Here is a 25472-nt window from a genome sequence, read left to right on the forward strand (position 1 = left end):
AACCTAATCAGTACATGGCTAATTAGGGGCCCTTTATATGCACGCAGGTGTAGGACAGACATGCTGAATAGGGTCCGACTCAACCATAAAAGTATCGACCTAGTGCGTCCTACTAACACGGACTAAAGTGGCTAATTGCAAAACAAAACAAATCGAACTAATCTGTAGGACTAGCAACCAAGAAAATATATTAAAATATTGCGGCAAGATGCTAATCAACGTGATGACCCGTGGCCTTCACCTGTTCACCATCAACATGAAGCGAGCGTTTGTATATCAACTCTCTAAGTAGTCCTTCATGGCAAAATAATTCAAGTGATGTCAACCTTCATAGAACCAACATAAATATATTTTCTTGGCTTTTTATCTTCTTTTTTCTTGAATGTTGCACTCTTAAAGATGATCATCGACGAAAGTCCACCTAGAGCAAATATTTCCTTTGCCTTCTTTATATATTTTTCATCATAAGAAAATGCACCAAATAGGAGACCAGTTACCATATTTGAGACTGGACAAGAATTCTCTACAGGTATATTTTGAGAATCCATGGGCTCATCGTCCTCTCCTTCTTTAAACAAAGCCATCCTCGGCTTTGATATATTCTTATGTGTATCTTGTGCATCAAATATATTTTGAGAAGCCATGGGTTCATCATTGTTCCCTTCTTGAAACAAAGCCACCCTTAGCTTTGGTGTATCCTCAAGTGATATCTCTATCTTGCAGTTAATTTCAGAAAAATCAGGAGTCATAACTGAAACATCTTGACCGCCATTACGAGTCATAACTAAAACATCTTGATCGCCATTACTTGTAGTTACTAAAGCAACAATAGTTGCATCATTAGGACCATCAAATAAAACAGTTCGTGGCCTTGAAATTTCATTGAATGATTCATTATTAGTTGAAGCAACAACCACATCATGCTCCCCAAACTGCATAGAAGATTTATTTAGAGCTACTTTTGCAATTTTAGACCCGTTGCAAGTTGCTTCAGAAGCTATATCATTTTCTCCCTCCAGAGCTAAAGCCACCATCGGCTTTATTATAATTTCAGAAAAATTATTTACAGTTCCCTTCGCTGAAGTGTTCACAGTATTCTCTCCCTCTTGAAGCAAAGCCGTCCTCGGCTTTGGGGTAATTTCAGCAACCTTTTTCTTCATTTTTGAAGTAGTAAATACCTCAGCCTTAATAGCACTCTCAGGAATTGGTTTGAACACATGATTAACTCCCTTGTGCACAAACGAATAATTATTAGAACGACCACCATGAGTAGCATCAAGATCAAATTGCCATGGTCGGCCCAACAATAAATGACATGCAGTCAATGGTGCAACATCACAATCCACTGTATCAATATATGTTCCAACTGAAAATTTAACTCTAGCCTTATGAGTAATTTTTAGTGTACCACTTTGATTCATCCATTGCATATAACGCGGTGTTGGAAGCCTCCATGTAGATAAAGACAAAGCATGAACAACATTTGAGCTAATGACATCAGTGAAACTGCCACAGTCAATAATTAGTTTGCATACCTTATCCTTAATTGTGCATTCCGACTTAAATATGCTGGAGCGTTGCCCCTTCACGGAGCAATAGTACCATCACTATGTATTTTACTTGCCATCATAGATAATCCATCATCTGTATCGTCAATTTTATGGTCAGACTGAGTATCACAAGAAGAAGCACTAGGATACAGCCCCGATGTAGAAGAAAGATCAGCACTCCCATGCATAACTGTCGGTTCAGGCACTGCAGCCTTCTGCAAACAACTGAGAATCTGCGTTCTTCAGTTGCTTAGAACTATCAATTGGCTTGGTGGTTAGAGATTTGGAACCATACACTTCAGCTACCATTTTCCTTTACCAAAATGGAGAAAGAAATAGGCGTTGTAGCACAACCTTCATATCGCTCCATGTCCAACAAGAAAATTCTTTGTCATAGTCAATCCACCAATAAAAAACATCGTTAGTTAAAGTCTTTTCTATGTTGGAGTGGACGATCCCGGAAGAAATCCTCCGGACTTTCTTCCCAATCAAAATACTCTAGGTGACTAAATGCTAGAGATAGCTTTGGCAAAGATTTAACTTCCTTGAGCAATTTCAAATCAGCCATTGAAAAAGAAAATCCAAATGCACCGTGAGCAACCCAGAAGCCGATACCAACTAATGAGGACACGCCTACGATGTCCAATAATTTGTCCCAATCTTTCACGGCGCAAATACCAAAATAAGTGTTTCTGAATATTTTCTCCAATATAATCACAGCCGCTAAAATACTTGACAACTATAGCTGAGTATTTAATCTTTCTAAGCACTAGCAGGCAATATTCAGATATGTCGGATGATGACTAGCAGGCAAACAGACACAATGATTATATTGTATTCAATTTGACAAGGAGTCCGTATAGCAGTACTAGGCAGTATGCGACTCTCCAAAAACAATATCAAGCCAATGAGGAACCTGATGGATTTACAGTATCAAAACCAGCACATAAATCTCTCGACAATTATTAGATGCTAACAAGCACACTTGATAGATGAACGACAGCACCGAATAACTTTCTCTCAATTAAGGAACTCAAACAGTAGCAGCGATAAATAGAGGGATCGGCTTACAATAGATGATGCAAACCAAACCCTAGGATAATCCTTCCACCCGCGGCCACGACGAACCACGATCAGAAGATGGGGAATTGAATCAAATCCAGCACGAGTCCAAGGATCAATCCTCAAGCACACACCAACATAAATCCACGAGGATCCGGCAACACCCACTAGGGTTTCACGAGCGGCGGCTCGACGAGAAATAACTCCACAATAAAATTTAACCTAATCAGTACACGACCAATTAGGAGGCCTTTATACGCACGTAGGCGTAGGATAGACACGCTAAATAGGGTCCGACTCAACCATAAAAGTATCGACCTGGTGCGTCCTACTAACACGGACTAAAGTGGCTAATTGCAAAACAAAACAAATCGAACTAATATGTAGGACTAGCGGCCAAGAAAATATATTAAAATATTGCGGCACGATGCTAATCAAACGTGATGACCTGTGGCCTTCACCTGTTCACCATCAACATGAAGCGAGCGTTTGTATATCAACTCTCTGAGTAGTCCTTCATGGCAAAATAATTCAAGTGATGTCAACCTTCATAGAACCAACGTAAATATATTTTCTTGGCTTTTTATCTTCTTTTTTCTTGAATGTTGCACTCTTAAAGATGATCATCGATGAAAGTCTACCTGAAGCAAATATTTCCTTTGCCTTCTTTATATATTTTTCATCATAAGAAAATACACTAAATAGAAGACCAGTTACTATATTTGAGTCTGGACAAGAATTCTCTACAGGTATATTTTAAGAAGCCATGGGCTCATCACCTGGCTAGGGCACCGGATAAATCTCGTGCTGTCAAAATGGCTCCATTTTCATCCAATTTAAACACCTTTGAAAAAGGACTAACTTTCAATTGAACTTAGGGTTTCTCTGAGCTACCTAGTGCTAAGTTTGACAAGTGTGCATCACATCCATTCAATAGACTTACTTGGATCAAGCTGCCTGTTTATACCCCTTTATAGTACGGTCAAAGGAAAAAAATAATCATAAACTACTCTAAATGTCCCCCATCAATTAGTCCTAAACTATTGTACGTCTTGTGCGTTTGCTCGGTGCACCATATCCACTCAATAGATTTTTTTTAAGATTAAGGAACAAATGTATTCCGGTCTCCCACCACTCAATAGACTTAGCTGTACAATTCCTATAAAAACTTGTGCGCGCAACGCACGATCCACATTGGGTGAAATGGGTTCATAAAACAATAGAGGCTAGATTACCACTCACTATTTTTTTGAAACTACACTTAAAAAAAAGAGAGGAAAGAGAGCTCTCTTTTTTTTTTGATCGGAAGAGAGCTCACTATTGGGTGATTGAGTTCATGGCCGTGGACAGGAGAGAGGATGTTAAGCCGAACACGTTGCCTGGCCATTACGGGCCGCCCCTATCCCGGCCCAGCCTCCCAGGTGGCCGGGGCCCGAGCAAACGCACGGGCGCACGGGCCGAGGCCGACGCCTCCCGCGACTCCGCGAGGCCAGCGATGGCCCATGCCACGCCCACGCGGGACGCGGGACGCGGACGCGGCTCCAGTTTTTTATCGTTCCACCCCTTGAACTGTTGAACACCTCCCACGTTTGCATAATTGCATCTCCAACTCCCAAGAACCTGCCACGCGTTTCTCCTCCCCCAGATCCATCAATTCGTTCGGAGTTTCGGACCGCCCTTCCCGTCGTCCCCGTTCCAAAGGCGGCAGGCTGAGCGATTCCTTCCGTCAGATTTGAGTCGTCATGAATCCCGAGTAGTAAGGCCTCCGATCATCCTTCCCTTCTCTTCCGAGCCCATCACCGTGATCTATTCCGTTGGATTTTCGCTGGTTGCTGTTGGTCTGTGGTTGCGTGGTTCCGGTTGGAATTTACGGGGATCTGAAGAGGCGCTCTGGTGGGTCTCACTAGCTTCCGATCTGGATCTGGGAATTCGTGATTTCCTGTTGGGATTTCGTAAATGAAAGGCCTCCTGCGGCCGCGGTGCTTTGGTCTACCTTCATGGAGAAATTCATGTTATGTTCGGTTTAGATTATGCTTTGCTTTGTAAGGCGTGGTGAGAATGCTCTCTGGTGTAGAGGTATAGGCTTTCTAGTGGAAAATACGTGGCCATGTTTTTTTTTGGCGGGGGCGATTACCATGGGAAATCATTATCGAGTTATGACTTCTGTATATATTTTACGATGAACTGTTTCCTCTGCATGAACATTGTACTGTAAATTACTGCATTTGTTAATTCAACATGGAACAAGTCTATATTATGTTGAAAGTGTTGTGTAGCCAAGTATTTGTCTTGTTTATAATATGGTTGTAGTAGAATACTGAACCTATGATAACTCAATTTCAGAAAGAATCCAACCTGGAGTTATATGAAATTGTACAAGCCAAATGTTAGATTGGCCTATTCTGGCATTCAACATGTAAAGTTCAAATCTTCGTTTTATGAATTAGAAGGCTAGATAGGTAATGAAACATAAAAAATTAAACTTAGAGAGAAAAACGATTCTGAATAGGACTGCATGAGCACATTTATGTCACGCTAATGACATTTGTAAGGTGTTGGTATCTTGGCGAAGTGATGGAAGCCAACATGATCTGCCAATAGAGTACTCATCCACCCTGTCAATGTAATGCACTACTTACCCCTAGTTTCCTTTTTCAATTTCAGTGACTACCTTTTCAAACTTCTGCTTATTGGTGATTCTGGTGTTGGGAAATCATGCTTGCTTCTCAGATTTGCGGTAAGAACAACTATTTCTTCTCATAATCATCCTTTGATACTCCTTCGCTGAAGTGGTGTATTTCTTTAGTGTAGCTGTTGCAATATAATAAATGTACACTTGAAGAAACATGCACCGTGTGACTTAACCTTGCAAGTTACAACTGCAGCTGAAAATCATTGATTACTATATAAGTTTTCAAATCATGGAGAGGTCCTGTTCATGTTTCTATATATCGTTTTGCAGGGCCATAGTTTACTTGTATTAAATCATCATCCTTAAAGCTTAATGTGAAATCTTTCTTGCATAAACCGACAATGTTACTGATAAGTGTCATTCTGTGATTAGGATGATTCATATTTGGACAGCTACATCAGCACAATTGGAGTTGATTTCGTAAGTGCATTGCAAATTCATTTACTTACTCCTGAAATGAATTAATATAGTTTATTAATTCAAGTTCTCTTTGCGTCCCTTTACTAAGTTTTCTGTTTTATCATTTTTTTTTGCAGAAAATTCGGACAGTAGAGCAAGACGGGAAGACCATAAAGCTTCAAATCGTAAGATTAATGCTGTGCCATATTTTTCTTTTACTTAACATATGTGCATCCTTTGATGTATTTGTGATGTCATGCTTGACATATGTTTCCCAAGATAAACTGGAGAGTAAAAAGGAAAACTTAGCCTTTTCCATAAAAGCTAGCAGAGAAACTGGAAATAGATATCTATTGATTGATCATGTAGGAAATAAGTTTAAACATGATGTAATTTAAGTTCCCACTAGTTAGCAGACGAACCAATGTTTTCTAACTGTGGAAATGTATTCCACTATTCATTTTTTTATCTTAATATATTGTTTATGACCTGTACTTGAGTTTGGTTGGTCTAGTTCTGTTGTCATTTGTACTTGTGAGTAGTGACAACACATTTTTCCAATAAGTGCAATTCAGCATCAAGTGTTTGAATTATAGCTACATCTGGAGCGTAGTATAATTAGTGAATTAAGCGAAATGCATTCCATAACAATGAACAACAGCCCAGATTTGTCTGAAAATTGTCAATACTTTTATGGTATAACTATTGTGTAATTCTTCAACTGACATGGTTTTGTAATTGCTGCAGTGGGATACTGCTGGACAAGAGCGCTTCAGGACAATCACTAGCAGCTACTACCGCGGAGCTCATGGAATCATTGTAAGTTGGCCACCTGAACTAGCAACTTCTGAAACTTGTCGACCATATTGATCATGTTACGATACTGTCTATGTTCTATTGTTGGCTTGTAGATTGTATATGACGTGACAGACCAAGAAAGCTTCAATAACGTGAAGCAATGGTTAAATGAAATTGACCGTTATGCAAGTGACAATGTTAACAAGCTCCTTGTTGGGAACAAGAGCGACCTAACTGCCAACAAAGTTGTGGCAACTGAGACAGCAAAGGTAAGCTATCCAGTTTCATGAATAGATACAAGGTCAGCAATATTTCATTTTTTACCACTCCCCTATGATTTCTTTGGACATTTACAATTGCCTAAAAACACCATTCAGGCATTTGCTGATGAGATGGGCATTCCATTCATGGAGACGAGTGCCAAAAACGCCATCAATGTGGAGCAGGCCTTCATGGCTATGGCTGCATCCATCAAGGACAGGTACAGCTAATGTGACAACTGGTAAATATCCTATTGCTATCGTGAAATTCTACTGTGTTTAATGAAATCCTACTTGTTGCCGTTCTCAGGATGGCCAGCCAACCAGCTGTGGCTAACGCGAGGCCAGCGACCGTGCAGATCCGCGGTCAACCTGTAAATCAGAAGACGTCTTGCTGCTCATCCTAAGGTTGCCTGATTTCTTTTGTTCCTTGTGTAAACTCAACACACAATTACCACCGATTGTGTGCGCACAAGTGTATCTGCATTATTGGTTCAGAAGACGCCCTTGCTGATAGCATCTATTTGTTGATCGGATGATTAGAGAGCTGCAAATATGTAAGAACATAGAGACCGGCCCCCTGTTGCTCTATTGACTTAAGAGCAAAGAATGACAGTTTATTTCCTTCATTCTTTTCTACCTTATTATAATACAGCTTCACTGCTTATAAGCCACGAATTGCATTTGTATACAGCCCTCCGATTTGGTTTTGGTGGTTAACATGATCATTGTGACTAAAGTGTGTTGTGTAGCAGCAATCTAAGTTGTGGTCTGTTGGCTTCAATTATGGTTTTCATGGTATTAAATCAAAAGATATGCTTGAAGGATCAGTGCTCAGGACCGGCTAGTTCGAAATGCAATGGGAGTTGAAAAGCACCTAGAATGTTTCAGTATTTGGGGTTTTTTTTTTCCTTCCCTTTGGCATACTATACTGTCAGGTGAGATATAAGATGAGTAGTTTTGACCTGTTCTAGGCTTCTAGCCTTAGATAGATGGTAGGTATACTGCACACATTCTGTGCTAGAAATGCTTAGCAGTTGGATATAGAAACTAAAAGTATCCGAACCAGACGTGTGTCGGATCAAATATGCTGGATTAATTTTGAAGTCACCGGATCATCTGGTGACATCGTGCTGATAGCCAGCTCAGGGTGTTCCTTCCAATGGGGTTAGAGCAAACGAAGGAAACAGGGGAAAATCACGCCTTTCAAGAGGGCCAAAAAAAAAATTTTTTGGGCCAAGACTTGTAAAAATGGACTCCAACAATTTCGGGATTTCACATCGTGCCTCCCAGTCTCTCCGTCAGTTCCCCTCCCAAGTCCCAATCGACGTTTGGTGCCAGATTTATCTCGTGTGCCCCCGGCGCTGTCGCTTGCCTCCCGCCTCCGCCCCTAAATCAGTACCCGCCGTTTTTCAGCCAGCCAGCCGAACGCTGCCGCCCTCGCCGCGCCCTGGCCACCGCTCGCCTCGTCTCCATCCTGGGGAACGCTTCGACAGCCACCTCCTCGTCACTGCTGCCGCAGCCGCTCCCCTTCGCATCCAGAAATCGACCTCGAAGAAACACAAGTCCACGTACCGTGTGCTCAAAGAAGGCCTGGAGGTCGGCGCAGCTGGTTCCGCCGTCAAATAGCCCATCCGCGGCGGTCGGAGCCACCGCTTTCTATAGAAGCTAGCGGGTCCCACCTGTTCAAACTCAAACCAGTCCAACTACGAAGCCAATTCCGGGCAGGGGCCGGCCGCACGGAACCGCGGAGGTCAAACCGAGCGAAACATGCCTGGTCATCACGGGCCGCCCCGTGTCTGTGTCTCCGTCGCACCGAAGCAAACGCGCGGCCAACGGCCAACGCCGCGAGGGCGAGTGAGGCCAGCGATGACCCACGCCACGCGGGGCGCGCACGCGGCTTTCGCTCCGCGACCGCGAGCCGCGGCTCTCGAGTACTTATCGTTCCGCCCCTTGAATATCTCACGTTTGCATCTCCATCCAACCACCTGCCCTCGCCTCGCGTCTCTCCTCCCCAGATCCATCGACTCGCTCGGACGGTCGGACCGCCCCTCCCGTCGTCGTCCCCCGTCGTCCCCGTTCGAAGGCGCGGCAGAGGCGAGTGATTCAGTCAGATTTGATTCGTCATGAATCCTGAGTAGTAAGGCCTCCGATCATCCTTCCCTTCCGTTCCCTTGTCTTGTCTTCCGCGCCCGCACATCACCGTGATCTATGTAGCTGTTGCTCTCGTAATTCCGTTGAATTTGAGCTTGTTGCTGTGGGTTGCGTTGTTCGGATGATGGAGCTTACGGGGATCTGATCAGGTGCGCGCTGGTGGGTCTCACTAGCTTTCGATCTGGATCTGGCAATTTGTGTTCCGAATCGGATTTCGTGAATGAAAGGGCCACCTGCCGCCGTGGTGCTTTGATCTACCAGCATGGTTGTACAGCTTGGTGCACCTTTGATGGATGTATTTGCTCTCCGTCTAGATTGTGCTTTGCTTTATAGGGCGTGGTGAGAATGTTCTCTGGTGCAGCGATATAGGCTTTCTAAGGGAAAATAACTGGAGAATTATAATCATTATCGTATTATGAGTTCTGTTCATATTTTACGGTCAACTGTTCTTTGCATGAACATTGTACTGTAGATGACTGCATTTGTTAAATAACTTCCACATGCTGCGGGTATGTAATGTAAATAAATAACCTAAAAGTTGCTACATATTAGTTATTGTTGCATTGGAACATCCATTATATATGGTCAATGTGGAACAAGTATTTACTCCCTCCTATCGAAAGTATATGATGTTTGCTTTTTCTGTTTTTTAAGATGCGACTTTGACCATATTTTCCTATTAAAGTATTGTTATAGTGTCTAATGAATGTATGTGGTTAAGGAAGTGTTAGTAATACAAATCTACCCATAACATTTTTATATCTCCAAACTGAATATTTTTAGAATATGGGTTGATTTTGATCCAATTTTTAGGCAACCTGTGATATATGTGTGGCCAGTGGGAGTATGTTGACAGTGTTGTGTAGCAAAATAGGCAGTATTGTCTTGGTTACATCTTACATTATCATTGTAGTACCATTACTGAATCGTCAACCATTCAAGGGACTGATAATTAGGGAAGGAACCCAGTCTGGAGATATACGAAATTGTGTAACACACGGTCGATTGGCCTCTTCTGACATTCAATGTGTATACTTCAAATCTTCGTGTTATGAATTTGATGGCTAGAGTATAGAAAATTCGGAACTTTATAGAGAAACAATTTTCAGCCTGTTCGCTTGTTGGTTTCAGCCAGGGCTTATCAGCCAGCCAACAGTGTTTTCCTCTCACAACAAACCAGCACCAGTCGGTCTTATCAGCCCAGAAACCAACCAGCGAACAGACCGTTTGAATGGGACTGCCTGAGCACATTTATTTTTGTGATAATGACAATTCAAAGTTGTTGGCATCTTGGCGAAGTGATGGAAGCCAACATGATCTGCCAGTAAATTACTATCTACCTTGTCAATGTATTCACTACTTAACCTAGTTTCTTTTTCCAATTTCAGCGATTACCTTTTCAAACTTCTGCTTATTGGTGATTCTGGTGTTGGGAAATCATGCTTGCTTCTCAGATTTGCGGTAAGTACTCCTATTTCTTCTCGTAATCTACGCTGAAGCAGTGTATTTCTTTAGTGTAGCTGTTGTAATATAAATAAAATAAATAAATAAATGTACATTTGAAGAAATGTGCACCGTGTGACTTAACCCTACAACTGCAGCTAAAAAGCATTGATTACTATAGTTTTTTAAATCCTGGAGCGTTCCTCGTTATGTTTCTATTTCATCGTTTCACAATGCCACTTTTTACTTATATTAAAGCATCATCCTTAAAGCTTAATGTCAATGTTTCTGATAACTTTCCTTCTGTGATTAGGATGATTCATATTTGGACAGCTACATCAGCACAATTGGGGTTGATTTCGTAAGTGCATTGCAAATTCATTTACCTACTAGTGAAAAGAATTAATATACTTTAATTCAACTTGTCTTTGTGGCCCAGCAATAACTTCTCTTTTTTTATCATTTTTGCAGAAAATTCGGACAGTAGAGCAAGATGGGAAGACTATAAAACTTCAAATTGTAAGATTACTATGCTGTATTTTTCTTTTTATCTAGGGAATATTGTGTTCTTGCCCCTACTTTGATGTCCAATTGTGATTTTACCCTCGTTTTTGTCATCATTGTGATTTTACCCCTGCTTTGTAACTACTAAGGCTCAGTTTACCTTTACTTTTAACTCTGTTAGTTGTATCTGAAATAAAAAAAATTAAAAAACAACAAAACCCTTCACAGTAAGATCAAAGGACAACAATACCCCTCATCCACTCGTACCCTCCCCAATCCCCCATCCTCTACTGTATCCTCTCTCCCTCCGGTCTCCTCCCCAGCCCGACGCGTACTCCTCGCGAAGTCGCCCGACGCGCCCCCTCCCCTCCCCGCCCCTCTCGACGCGCCCCCTCCCCAACCCTCCCTCTCTCCTCCACTCTCCCCCACGATGGCTCCCGACGGTGGTGCACGGTTGCCGTGAGTGCGGGCCCAACTCCCGGCGGTGGCTCCTCCCGGATCCAGCGTCGGGTAGGGCGCAGGGCAGCTCGGCCCCTCCCGACGGCACGGAGCAGCAGCAGCGGCGGGTGGCGTCACGGATCCGCCCTCCTCCCCTACCTCCATGGTTCCACCGGCGGGTGGCGTCGCGGATCCGGCGGGATGGAGCCACCACGGCGTGGATCCAGCGGAGAGGTGGACTCCGGCGACGGATCTGGTGGGATGGAGCCACCACGGCGCGGATCAGGCGGAGAGGTGGCCTTCGGTGGCGGATCCGGCGGGATGCAGCCACCACGGCGCGGATCCGACGGGATGGAGCCAGGCCCCGTTCGTCGGGCGGGCAGGCGCCCGGGCGTCGGGCGGCCAAGGCGTGGGCGGCGTGAGCGTGGGGTGCGGCTGGGCGGCTCCTTGCGCCGCGCGATGAGGGCACGGGCGTGGCCCTGAGCGACCAGGCCCCGTTCGTCGGGCGGGCAGTCGCCCGGGCGTCGGGCGGCTAGGGCCTAGCGGCAGAGCGTGGGGTGCGGCTGGGCGGCGACAAGGGACGGGCGCGACCCCCGGGCTCCTCCAACTCCAACGCCTCCGCCTCTTCCAACCCCGTCGCGCAGTCCATCATCGCCTTCGCCGAGGTCTCCGCGGGGCGAGGCTTCGTGTGCGGCCTGCAGGTCGGTGGCGCCGCGCTCTTCTGCTGGCCGTCCACGCCCGCGCCGCAGTGGGGGCAGCTTCGCCGGCTCTACAACGGTCCCGACCCGCTCGCCGACCTCGCCGTCGGCGGGCACCACGTTGCGGCCTACGAAGCCAACACCTCTGTCTCCGGGACCGGGAGAGTCCTATGGTGGCGCGGCAGGGACCGGTTCCCCGCGCAGGCCGACGGCGGGTTCCGCTCGTTCGTCTCTGGGGATGGCTTCACCTGCGCCGTCGAGACCAACGTGTCCGCGGCCGTCCTATGCTGGGGCCGCGGGGTAGCGCGGTGTAGGCGGGGCTCGCCAACGCGACTGCCGCGCTGTGCCTCGCCGCGGGGGGCTCCCGAGCATGCACCGTCCTCGCCTCCGGCGTCGCGGTCTGCTCGGGCGCGACCGACGTCGGCGCGGCGGCGAACGCCTCTGCCGCCGGCGCGCTGCCAAGGGACCTCTTCAGGTACGGCCTGGCCATCGGCGACTCCCACGCGTGTGCGCTCCGCCGGCCCAACCACACCGCGGTGTGTTGGAGCCTGGGGGGCCCACCACCACCCTGTACGAGCCGGCGCTCGGGATCTCCTTCCAGTTCCTTGTCGCCGGTGACAACTTCACGTGCGGCGTCGCGTCCAGCGACTACAGCGTGTACTGCTGGTCCGCGGGCGTCGATGCCGCGCTCGTGCCGCTGCCGAAGATCCGCCCGGCGTCTGCGTCAGCGACGTCAGCGCCTGCCGCCGGGGACGTCAGCTCCTGTGATTTGGTCTATAGAATGAGTTTCTGTCTGTTTAGCGATTTAGCTAACTGTGTATTCGGTGATGTGATTTGCATGCTGTGTGGAATCATATGTAACAAGTTGTGCAATGATGCTGCCAATTTTTTTAAAAAAACAGGGATAAAATCACAATGTATTCAGATAAGTAGGGGCAATTTCGCATGGGCAAACTTGTCGTTACCGAGCCCATTTGGCACCATTACCTGCTGTTCACAGAATAGGGGTAAACTTAAGCTTCGTTTTTAAAAAACAGGGGTAAAATCACAACGATGACAAAAGCAGGGGTAAAATCACAATTGGACGTCAAAGTAGGGGCAAGAACGCAATAGCCCCTTTTATTTATCGTATGTGGTGATGTCATTTGTGACATGTTTCCCTAGGTAAACTGGAAAGTAAAAAATAAAAGCTAGCCTTTTCATAATAGTCAGTAGAGAAACTGGAACATTTATATGTGTTGACTGATCATGTAGGAAATAAGTTTGAACATAATGTAACATAGGTTCCCACTATTTAGCAGATGAACCAATGTTCTCTAAACGTGGAAATGATATTTCTACTCTTCAAATTTTTTTATCTAAATTTTGTTTAACCTGCTATGTAATCTAGAAGCACAATTTGGCATCAAGTGGTAGAATTATAGCTACATCTGGAGAATATCATAGTCTAGTGTTCATTGGTGAACCAAGGGAAATGCAGTCCATTACAATAAACAACTGCCCAGATTTGTCCGAAAATTACAATTATGTTATGATATAACTATTGCATATTCCTTCAACTGACATGGTTTTGTAATTGCTGCAGTGGGATACTGCTGGACAAGAGCGCTTCAGGACAATCACTAGCAGCTACTACCGCGGAGCTCATGGAATCATTGTAAGTTGGCCACCTGAACTAGCAACTTCTGAAACTTGTCAACCATATCGATCATTTTACGATATTGGCTAATTGTTGGCTTGCAGATTGTATATGACGTGACAGACCAAGAAAGCTTCAATAATGTGAAGCAATGGTTAAACGAGATTGACCGTTATGCAAGTGACAATGTTAACAAGCTCCTTGTTGGGAACAAGAGTGACCTAACTGCGAACAAAGTTGTGGCAACTGCGACAGCAAAGGTAAGTTATCCAGTTTCATGAATAGATAGATTATGACAAGGTCAGCAATACTTCATTTTTCATCACTCCCCAATGATTTCTTTGGATATTTACAATTGCCTAAAAACACCATCCAGGCGTTTGCTGATGAGATGGGCATCCCATTCATGGAGACGAGTGCCAAAAACGCCACCAACGTGGAGCAGGCCTTCATGGCTATGGCCACATCCATCAAGGATAGGTATTGCCAACGTGCCATGTGGTAAATATGCTATTGCCATCGTGAAATCCTACTGGGGCTTAACGAAATCCTACTTAATCCTGTTCTCAGGATGGCCAGCCAACCAGCCGCGGCCAACGCAAGGCCAGCGACGGTGCAGATCCGCGGGCAACCCGTCAACCAGAAGACGTCTTGCTGCTCGTCCTAAGATTGCCTGATTTCATTGGTTCCTTGTGACTATTACTACCGTCTGTGCGAGCACGCAAATGTATTTGCATTATTGCTGATAGCATCTATTCGTTGGCCAGATGATTAAGAGAGCTGAAAATATGTTAAGAACATCATAGAGAGAAGTTCTCAGTGCTCTCTCTCGACTTAAGGAGCAAACAACAACACTTTTACTTCATTTTTTTTCTACTTTACTATAGCCTCGCTGTTTATTAGTTCATTTTTTTCTACTTTACTATAGCCTCGCTGTTTATTAGTCGCGTTACATTACATTTGTGAACAGCTATTGTAATATTTTTTACTCTACTAGGTAAATGTCCGTGCGTTGCAACGAGAACACATAATACCACGATAACATATGTATGAGCGTGTGTTATACTGTTATCTAAAATAGATACCGCAATCATAATGTTTCAATCAATATTACATAAGTTTTTTACGAAAGATAGATAGTTAAAATATAACTCTAAATTTGAATGCAAAACTAAAATATCAACTTCAATTGCCGCATCACTTTATGCTTATGATATGCGAAAGATAAGCTTGCACTTCTTAAGGAATCATGTGCTATGGAAAGATAATCATAACAAGTTTGTATTTTACGATACATATTTTAGAATCTGAAAGGATCAAGATGCCCAAGAGAGGAGTGTGAATTGGGTTAATTCTAATTTTTTTGTAATAATTAATCCCTGCACTTAGCCCATTTCACCCCTTGTGCCTAGAAAGTGATTCTATTATTCTACTGCACAAAAGTTTTGCAACCTAAGTTCTAATCCTACTCTAGCATGATAATTCTATAAATATAAAGACACGAAATGAATTGCTCAAATGTAAATGTTTAAAGTAAAGAGAGGGAAAGGAACGCAGCGATGTTTTGTCGAGGTATCGAAGAGTTGCCACTCCCCACTAGTCCTCGTTGGAGCACCCGCGCAAGGGTGTAGCTCCCCGTTGATCCGTGCAAGGATCAAGTGCTCTCTACGGACTGATTCTTAGACACTCCGTCGTGGTGTATCGCCCATAACCGCTCATAACTTGAGTTTGGCCATCCGCAAGCTCCGCCGGATGATCACCAAACTCTCGATCACCACCAAGTCGTCTAGGTGATGGCGATCACCAAGAGTAACAAGCACAAACTCTCACTTGACCATGATAAGCCTAATGAGAAGGGTGGATGCACACTTGCTACTCTCCTTGCACTAACGAGGCCTTAATCTTGGATCCTCAAATCTCAATCACCTCACTAGGCTCTTGCTCTCCTTTGCACTCTCAAGGGTGTTTCTCAGCTGAACAAATGGGCAAGAGGCCTCCCTTAGACGAGTGGAGCAAGTATTTATATCCCCTCATTCAAAACATAATGTTTGGAGGCTGAGTCATCACTCTGCGGGGTGACCGGACGCTCCGGTTAGGGTGACCGGACGCTTCGGTCAGGGTGACCGGACGCTCCGGTAGTTATCCCCGCCACTGTGTCAGAAAGAGCCGTTAAGTTCTGATCATACTCTGACCTGCGTCCGTTCAGCACTGATCTAACGTGTCCGGTGAAGAAAATGACTCTCTAGAACCTTACTGATGTTGACCAGACGTTGGCACCTAGAGTCAGATCACTTCGTTGTTCAGCGTCCGGTCAGTTACCGGATCCTGACCAGCGTCCGGTCAGCACTAACCGGACGCATCCGATCAGCACTGACCGGACGTATCCGATCAGGAAAATCCCTCTCTGGAACCTCTCTGGAGTTGACCAAACTCTGGCATCCAGTGTCCGGTCACAACCAGATGACTTCAGTTGATTAAATGAACTGACCGGACTCAGCCTTCAGCGTTTGATCATAACCAGACCAACGTCCGGTCAATTATTTGACCCTCCATTCACTTCCAACTCGAAATCATATGTGAATAAAGTTTGCTCCAATTGATCTTAGGGCTATTCCTGAGCTACCTAGTGTTAGATTTAACAAGTGTGCACCACACCTAACCCACTAGACTCACCTAGATCAAGCTACTAGTCCATACCCCATTTAATAGTACAGCTAAAGGAAAAATAAAGTCCTAAACTACTCTAAGTGTCTCTTTAACACCAAACGACACTTAGAACTAGTCCATCCTTAACCTTGTCGTCCATCCTTTGAAAACCGAAATGATTTCCATCGTAGGGGCAGGATGACCATGATTACCCAATCAATTGCCATTACCATGGCCTAACTTAAATTGCCTCTGCAAAACACACGTTAGTCATAGTAATCCTGTATTGTCATTAATCACCGAAATCCAACTAGGGGTCTAGATGCTTTCAATCTCCCCCTTTTTAGTGATTGATGACAACACAACCTCAAGTATGTAAAAGAGATGAGTGAGATTTTCAACATGCTTGGTTCATATAAGCTTTTGACAATAAGAGCAAAGGAGTTGGACATGCTTATATGACCCAAGCCAACATGGTGTACTCAATAGATATGAATTAAGCATGAGTACATAAAGTAAACACTAGTAGAGAAACGACTTTTGATCCACTTTGAAATTTGGCTTTAGTCCCGGTATTTTTCATGCCCGGGATTAGAGAAACCTTTAGTCCCGGTTGGTAGCTCCAACCGGGACTAAAGGTCCCTACCCAACGACTACTGTGACATGCTTTTGCTGTAGGGTAATCTCGGTTGGAGCTACCTACCGAGACTAAAGGTTAACTTTTACTCCCGGTTGGTCCCTCCAACCAGAAATAAAAGTCTACTCCTACCTGGAGGCTCCGTCCGGGACTAGAAAGGAACCTTTAGTTTCGGTTGCTGTCTCCAACTAGGACTAAAGATCCCCTCCTTCATACTCCTTCCTCCCCGAGCCCGAGCCACTTCAAGCTCAGTGTTCTTGCTTCATCACCGGCCTCTCTTCTTTCTCATCGCCGGTAATCACATGATTTCTTTGATTCCTCCATCGATTCTTCGGTTCTAAAGGTTACCAACTTTATACTCTCATGTTTCATAAGTAGCATATCTCATTTTGTGGACTAGATATATGTTGTTTTTTATGGTGGATTTTTTTATTTGTAAGCTATTCAAAACTAGTATTCAGCTTTCATTTCTAGAATGCATAGCACACTTCATGGTTTAGAGATATAGAGAATTTTAGAGTTTTTTTATTTTATTTGTTTATAAAATGAGAAATTTATATTATATTAAAAATGAGTATAGAGAGTAGATGACAACTGCTTCTGGGTCCTCGGCCTCTCATCGGGTTCCAAAGCGACTGAGGCCGGACCTCCCTCTCATTGCATGCGGCAAGTGTGAGGAGAAGATTGTGATGGAGTACCGGATGAGGAAGGAGTGTCCCAACAAGGGCCATATCTTCCGTGGCGATGACGTTATATATGTCGAGTTTTTAGAATTACACCAACTATGCCCCCTGGACTCTCTCGACAAAAGTCTCATTAGCTGCTATTGTCTGTAAGTGTGATTATTTTCTACTATTAAAGTGTATATATATAAAGCTACATGTATATATATAAATTATATATCCTCACACTATATTTTTATATATGCAGATATGAGATGACAGAACTCAGAAAGAGAAAGGATAATGATGTTGGTTTCGTTGATCCAAATGTCGTATTCAAACACCCTAATCCCCCGTCTGAATGGAAAGCTGAACTTGAAAAAATTCTCATGAGGTTCTTAGTGAACCAACAAAACAAGGACATACTCTTCCCCTACATCTTCAAGTGAGTATTAAATAATTAATGTCGATCATATGGACATTTATTCAATTATTTGCTTACTGGCTAAGCTATCTCCCATATATATATATGTTGACTCTAGTTAATATCGATCATATTTGTGTATAAAAACATATGCAACAATCACTGGATATTGATGGTCATCGATATGGCCAATAGTCGGTTGGGCATCTTATACTCATTAAGAAAAGAGCAAATAGAGTACTGAGACATGATAGATATTATCCAAGGGTAATTTGGTCTCTCTAACAACTATATATACCCCGATCTTTTAACTACTATAATTATTAAATGCCAAATTAATTTTTATTTTATTGGACGCGGTGTTTGGAAAAGTTTCATTGAGGAACACCACATGAAACATTGCAAAGCGCCACTGGATGTAATCACACACAAAGTAAGTACTAGCTATATATATATAATTCAATTAACACCATGCATGCTTTTAATTCACCGGATCTTTTTTCTCGTAAAAGTGGGTTCTGAGGCAAGAACAGGGGACCAACTACTGCGGATACTATGTTTGCAAGTTCATTATGGCTTACTCAAAAAGAACTTCTGAAGAGATTCTCAAAGTACGTTATATAAATATATTCATATATTCATAATTTCTTTTATTGCTCATATATATAAGTAATCACGTGATCAACACACACATATATATATTAATACTTTTCCTTTAACTTTTATTGAAGACTCTATGGTTGAAGGAAAAAGTCATACGACGTGACCAACTGAAAGCAATTCAAGAGACCATAGCAGGATTTCTTAATGACCAGGTCTTAAACCCCGCCGGCAAGTTCTACAATGACATAAACGAAACATGAAAGCCAAACCAGATGGAGTGAATTTGTTATCCCAAGGATATGATAGAATATACAATGCAAGCTTTATTTGTAATATATATATATATATTATATGTACATAAAATAACGTACAATATATGTATATGCATGTAATATATATGTTAGTTTCATACTTTAGTTTGTACAAAATGTTCGAACATTATAAGCGTGTAGAATACGTATATTATTAGCAGCATAGAATGCGTATTCGAAAACCTATTCAAAAACCAAAACGAATCATCAATTGAAAATAGAAACAAAAAAAGAAAACCTTTAGTCTCAGTTGGTAATACCAACTGGGACTAAAGGGCCAGCCCACGTGACCAGGCCAGGAGGCCTCTTTAGCCCCTGTTGGTATTACCAACCGGGACTAAAGGTGGACCTTTAGTACCGGGCGAGAAACCGGGACTAAAGGAGGGGGCCTTTAGTCCTAGATTCGTGCTCCCGGTTGGGAAACCGGGACTGAAGGGGTTTTCCAACTAGGAGTAAAGCTTGTTTCTGTACTAGTGAAAGCTCATTTGAAGCGAAGTAAAATGCGAAAGCAAAGCAAATGAGTATAAACAAGTGACATGACATATATATAAATCAAAGTAGAGAACACACATGTCACATAAGTATCACCATCATAAGTATGTAATGCAATGTATAAAGGTAAACGTGAATGCATAATGTATCACACATAAAAAGCCAAAAGGAATGAATCATATGCTCCCCCTAGATGTAATGCTCCCCCTAGATCTAACATACTCGATCCCTCTCCCCCTTTGACGTCAAGCACCAAAACCTAAGGGTCAGACGATAGGATAGGAACAGACGAGTTGGGCGCTGAGGTGCGGTGAGAAATCTAAAACTATGCAACACCATCCTTTGACCCTAAGCTCTGAGCAGTCTGACCCTCTATCGCTGGAAGTGAAGGTGAAGCGGTCTGGGTCTGCTCAGGAACTGGCGGGACTTGTGACTCTAGAAGTATCACTGTAGAAGGTGGCTCTGATGATGCAGCAGACGATGGGAGTGTCTCAGTAGTCCTAGTAATAGGAGCAACTGTGGTAGGAACAGGGACTCTCATCTCTAGAGGTGTAGGCTGCCCTATCAGCTCACTGAAGGTAGCATCGAGACTCCTAGATACTAGGGTGTCAGACATTAGCACTGAGGAACTCTGAGGCGGAGTGAAGCCCGTAACAATAGGTGTGAAATAAGGACCCTGAGCTATCACTAGTGAAACAAACCACTGGGACACCTACTCTATAGGTGAAGCACATTGAGTAGTTGGTTGTCCCTTACTCTGAAGCCCACTAGGCTGTATAGCTAGAGTTATTGAAGTGGTGGCAGCAGGCTAGCCTATCTGAGGTGTAGACTGCTGAGGAGCAACCCCAATAACACTAAAGACATGCTACATGACGCTAAGTAACTACTGCTGAATCATAAGCTGCTGCCTCTAGAACTCGTCCTATCGAGCCTGAACCTGTGCAAGAGCAGCTGTGGTCTCCTATGCCTAGCATGCCTGATCCTATCTCATCCGCTCAAGTACGGCAAGAAGTGCTAGGTCAGTCTACGGTGGCTATGGTGGAGCGGAGCTAGAGCCACTGGCCTCTCTGTCGTGTGGTCAAGGAGGCATCTGAGGAATAGGCTGATAGTCATTATCAGAGTTGTCACTAGGGTCGCTCTCGACTACACCCTCCTGTTGAGCATCTAGCTGCTCCTCCTCTATCACTGTAATGCCCCTGATGATCTCATCTTGCTGGGCTGCTGTCTCTAGGACCTCTACACGATGGCTCGACTGACAAGGTGACCTCGCTCGACTATGATGGAGCATCTGGGTCATGGTATATGGCAGAAACTCAGTAGTAGCACCAATATACTCAGCCATCGTCTTAGGAGACTTCTGTGTGACTGCCTTGTGAATTAAGAAGGTGATCTAGTGAGCATAAGGCAGCTGATGGTGACCTCTAAAACCCTCTATAAGTTTGTCCTCCATCTCTAAAAGTATGAGATCCCAAATATCAAATATGGACTGTTGCACCAGAGAATTCACCAACCACAACTAAATGCGAGTCAAACCCTTATGGTAACCCATCCTCAGGAGCAGAGTCCTCCTTATGATAGCATCAAGAAGCCGAGCTATAGGTGTAAGATCACGTGGTGTCCTGCTTGACCTCTCGCCAAATGGCTTTGTGAAGCATGGTCTGACAAGATCCGTAGGTGGCACTAATCTGTCGTGAGGGCATCTCGGAGGCTCTGTCTGTCCATAACATACCTTGGGTCAATGGGTGACCCTGGAATCCTAAGAATCTCTCTAACCCTAGAGCTCTAGAGAGTAATTCTAGTTGCTTGTCAAGTTTGATCTAAGGTTAAGCTTCTTCACTCACTTTTCGGCGGTTATCTTAACCATGTTAGACAAGCCCTAAATGCATTACCAAAAATTAAACATGTTGTATATTACAATGCAATGCAAGGGACAACACAAGCTCATTTTTTAGTGAAGTTACTAAAATGAAGCATATTGAGCTTATTCCTCAACCAATAAAATGTAGCCTCATCTAGCGATTTAGTGAAGATATCCACCAATTGATCCTCGGTCCTTACACCTTCTAGTGATATATTATTTTTAACAACATGATCTCTAAGAAAGTGATGATGGATATCTATGTGCTAGGTGTGAGAGTGTTGATCTGGATTATTAGCAAGCTTTACCGCACTCTCATTGTCACATAAAAGAGGTACCTTTTCTAGAACTACACCATAGTCTAGAAAAGTTTGCTTCATATAAAGAATTTATGCACAATAAGCACCCGCGGCAATGTATTCCGCTTCGGCGGTGGACAAAGCCACACTATTTTATTTCTTGGAGGACCAAGACACTAGTGATCTACCAAGCAAATGGCACCCTTCGGATGTGCTTTTCCTATCAACTTTACAACCGGCATAATCCGAATCAGAATAGCCAACTAGTTAGAATCTAGCTCCTTTGGGATACCAAAGACTAATGCTTGGTGTGTGCTTAAGGTACCTAAGGATTTTTTTAACAGCAACCAAATGAGTTTCCTTAGGATTAGCTTGAAATCTAGCACACATACACACACTAAATATGATGTCGGGCCTAGATGCGGTCAAATATAACAAGTTACCAATCATAGAGCGGTAGAGAGTTTGATCTACCGTTTTACCTCCCTCATCTAGGTCGAGATGTCCATTAGATGGCATAGATGTCTTGATTGGCTTACATTCATCCATATTGAATCTCTTGAGAAGATCCTTGATATACTTTTCTTGACTTGAAAACCAAGAAAGAATGTAAGATCTCCAATCATAGACATCTCAAACTCCTTTGACATTAATTTACCAAACTCTTTGCAATAGTCTTCATTTGATGACCCAAATATGATATTATCAACATACACTTGACAAATAAAGATTTCTCCATCAAGCTTCTTGGTGAATAGTGTGGCATCGATCTTTCCAATAGTGAAGCCCTTCTCAATGAGGAAATCTCAAAGACGCTCATGCCAAGCTCTTGGGGCTTGCTTGAGCCCATATAGCGCCTTGGACAACCTATAAACATAATTAGGATATCTAGGGTCTTAAAACCCGAGAGGTTGATCAACATAGACTAGTTCATTTATGAAGCCATTTAAAAATGCACTTTTAACATCCATTTGATATAATTTCATTTCTTGAAGCGATGCATATGCAAGGAGGATACGAATGGCTTCAAGTCTTGCAACCGATGCAAAGGTCTCTCCAAAATCCAACCCTTCAACTTGAGAGCCCCTTTGCAACTAGTCTTGCCTTGTTTCTCACAACAATGCCTTGATCATCTTGCTTGTTGCGGAACACCCTATTTGTTCCAATGACTATTGCACCTTGTGGTCGCTCTTCAAGAGTCCAAACTTCATTGTGGGTGAAGTTGTTCAACTCTTCATGCTGGGCATTTATCCAATCTGAATCTTGAAGAGCTTCTTCTACATTCTTAGGTTCAACACAAGAGATAAAAGAGTGATGTTCAATAAATAAAGCAAGTTTTTGAGATCGAGTGATTACACCCTTTGAAGGACTCCCTATGATGAGATCTTATTGATGTGCTTGTAGTAGGGGTGAATTTCTTCTATCAACCACTTGAGGGGGAGGTTGTGGAGCATCAATATCTTGAGCTTGTGCCACCATTTGATTATGAGAGACATGAGTATCTTCATTTTCTACTCTCCCATCTTTATCACCATCTTATGGCATATTTAATGAAGAAGGTGGATCAATCACTTGTACATCATCTTCATCATCTTTAGGCTTGATGTCTCCAACCAAAATGTTCTTCATAGCCTCCCTCAATGGTTCATTACCTACATCATCAAGATTTTCATGTGCTCCTTAGGAGCCGTTAAATTCATCAAATTCCACATCATATGTTTCTTCAACTAAGCCGGTGGCATGATTAAATACTCGATATGCTTTGGACTTTGATGAGTAACCAACAAGAAAACCAATACCACAACGTCTTTAAAACCTTCCTAGGTATTGCTGCTTCTTATAGATGTAGCATTTACAACCAAACACCCAGAAGAATGAGACGTCCGGCTTCTTCCCATTGAGCAACTCATAAGGTGTCTTGCTAAGAAACTTTTGAAGGAATAGACGGTTGGATGCATAGCATGTGGTGTTGATAGCTTCTACCCATAGAGCTTTGGGTGTATTGTACTCATCAAGTATTGTTCTTGCAAGTGTGATAAGTGTCTAGTTCTTTCTCTCAACTACACTATTTTGTTGAGGAGTATATGTTACGGAGACCTCATGCTTGATTCCAATTTCATCACAATAAGCTTCAATGTTTGTGTTGTCAAACACTTTTTCATTATCACTTCTTATCTTCTTGAGCTTTACTTCAAACTCATTTTGTGCTCTCTTGGCAAACTTCTTGAAACATGATGCAACTTTGATCTTGTCATGAAGGAAGAACACCCAAGTATATCTAGAGTAGTCATCAACAATCACAAGATAATAGAGATTTCCTCCCAAACTCTTGTAGGTTGTTGGTCTAAATAAGTCCATGTGAGGGAGCTCTAGTACTCTTGTTGTTGACATGTAAGCTTTTGTAGGATGAGTATTTACAACTTGCTTGCCAGTATGCACTACAAAGCTTGTCCTTCTCAAATTTCACATCCTTCAACCCTCTCACCAATTCATTCTTCATAAGCTTCTTGAGTGAGCTCATCCCAATATGAGCAAGTCTTCTATGCTATAGCCACCCAAGTGAAGTTTTGGTGAATAGACATGTCTTCAAGTTAGCATCTTCGGAGGTGAAATCCACTAGATATAGGTTGTTTTACCTAAAACCCTTGAATATCACTTCATCATCATCTTTCTTAGATACAACCACTTCCTTCTTGGTAAACAAGCATTAAAAGCCAAGATCACACAATTGACCAATGGATTCGCCTGCCCATGCTGGTTCTTGAGGCACAGCAGCAGGGCCACTCCCCTCTGCTGGCACCTCGGGCGTGGTAATAGATCCACCCGCCCCTGATGGTTCTGAGGATGGGCCGATGGTCCGGCCTACCTCCTCCGGCCTCACAGACGCACCTTCCCTTGCGTGGAACAAGAAGGGTCCTTGCATGGATGAGTGGATACCTGTCAACGTATTCTCGCTCTCTAGGTCATTCCACTTGGTGTCGGCAACTACCTCGTCGTCTTCCTCATCGTCGTCATCATCACTGTCTATGTCCTCCCCTTGCTCCTATGCCCGTAGCTTCTGCTGCTTCTTCCTCCTCACGTCCTCCTTCACCTTCCATTGCTGCTCGACCTTGGCACGGTTGGTCGCCGTCACGGATGGGTCCTTCGACAGCGGAGCCAGGTGATCCATAAGGATGAGTTTTTTTGGCTAGTCCCTCTATCTTAATATCAGCATCAAGAGGTTGGGAGTTCAATCGAAAAGGAGGTGTGAGGAAAGAAAACTTACAAAGATGATGTACCCCAGTTCCGGTCGCATCGGGGGGTGCCCCGGCACTGGATACACAAAATCAAGGACAACGCTGACGTCATCCCATGGAGGCTCCATCGCCTCCTTGATGCGCTGCGCCACTTTGGAGGGGGAGAGTGCTCCCTCGACGAGCATCATCCCATCGAGTGACACCCTAGGTGCCATCATGTGTAGGGGAAGCACGTGCCTCATCAGCGGCGCCACCCTCCGCATGTGGTAGGTGCCAATGATCCCTAACCCCTTCACGCCCCTCTTCTTTAGGATTCGGATGGTGGTGAGATGGTCCTAGATTCTCTTCTTATCTTTCTCGGGGACTCCCCACTTCCTCCATGATTTCAGGAACTCTTCGATGAGGCGCCCGATGAACTCTGGCAAGGGGGCAGCTGTGTCATTCTTGACGTAGAACCAATGTGAATGCCACCCCTTGTTGGAGGTCGACAAACGTATCAGTGGGTACTTGCTGACCAAGTTGTTGCGAAGCTAAATGACGGCGCATCCTATCATCACGTTCAGCTCCTGCTTCTTCTCCCACTTCTTTAGGAGGGTGACGGCAAAGAAGTACCGCCATAGGACAAAGTGGGGACTAATCCCTAGGAACCCCTCACACAGGGTGATGA

The 25472-nt window shown here is 43.8% G+C and overlaps 2 protein-coding genes across 2 annotated transcripts; both read left to right on the top strand.

The window, feature by feature from the left end:
• Positions 1-4199: 4199 nt before the first annotated feature.
• On the top strand, positions 4200-7390 carry LOC136474485 (GTP-binding protein YPTM2-like). Its single transcript, XM_066472052.1, has 8 exons — positions 4200-4368; positions 5277-5349; positions 5677-5724; positions 5841-5888; positions 6451-6522; positions 6615-6770; positions 6879-6982; positions 7072-7390. Exons 1-8 carry the CDS (start codon positions 4355-4357, stop codon positions 7166-7168), a joined length of 612 nt encoding a protein of 203 aa, XP_066328149.1. The 5' UTR covers positions 4200-4354; the 3' UTR covers positions 7169-7390.
• A 1243-nt stretch (positions 7391-8633) lies between these two features.
• On the top strand, positions 8634-14661 carry LOC136477860 (GTP-binding protein YPTM2-like). The gene is made up of 8 exons (XM_066476116.1): positions 8634-8901; positions 10304-10376; positions 10672-10719; positions 10830-10877; positions 13584-13655; positions 13742-13897; positions 14014-14117; positions 14208-14661. Exons 1-8 carry the CDS (start codon positions 8888-8890, stop codon positions 14302-14304), a joined length of 612 nt encoding a protein of 203 aa, XP_066332213.1. The 5' UTR covers positions 8634-8887; the 3' UTR covers positions 14305-14661.
• The last annotated feature ends 10811 nt before the right edge of the window (positions 14662-25472 follow it).

The sequence above is a fragment of the Miscanthus floridulus genome, chromosome 8, assembly GCF_019320115.1.
Source record: "Miscanthus floridulus cultivar M001 chromosome 8, ASM1932011v1, whole genome shotgun sequence".
NCBI classification, from domain to species: domain Eukaryota; kingdom Viridiplantae; phylum Streptophyta; class Magnoliopsida; order Poales; family Poaceae; genus Miscanthus; species Miscanthus floridulus.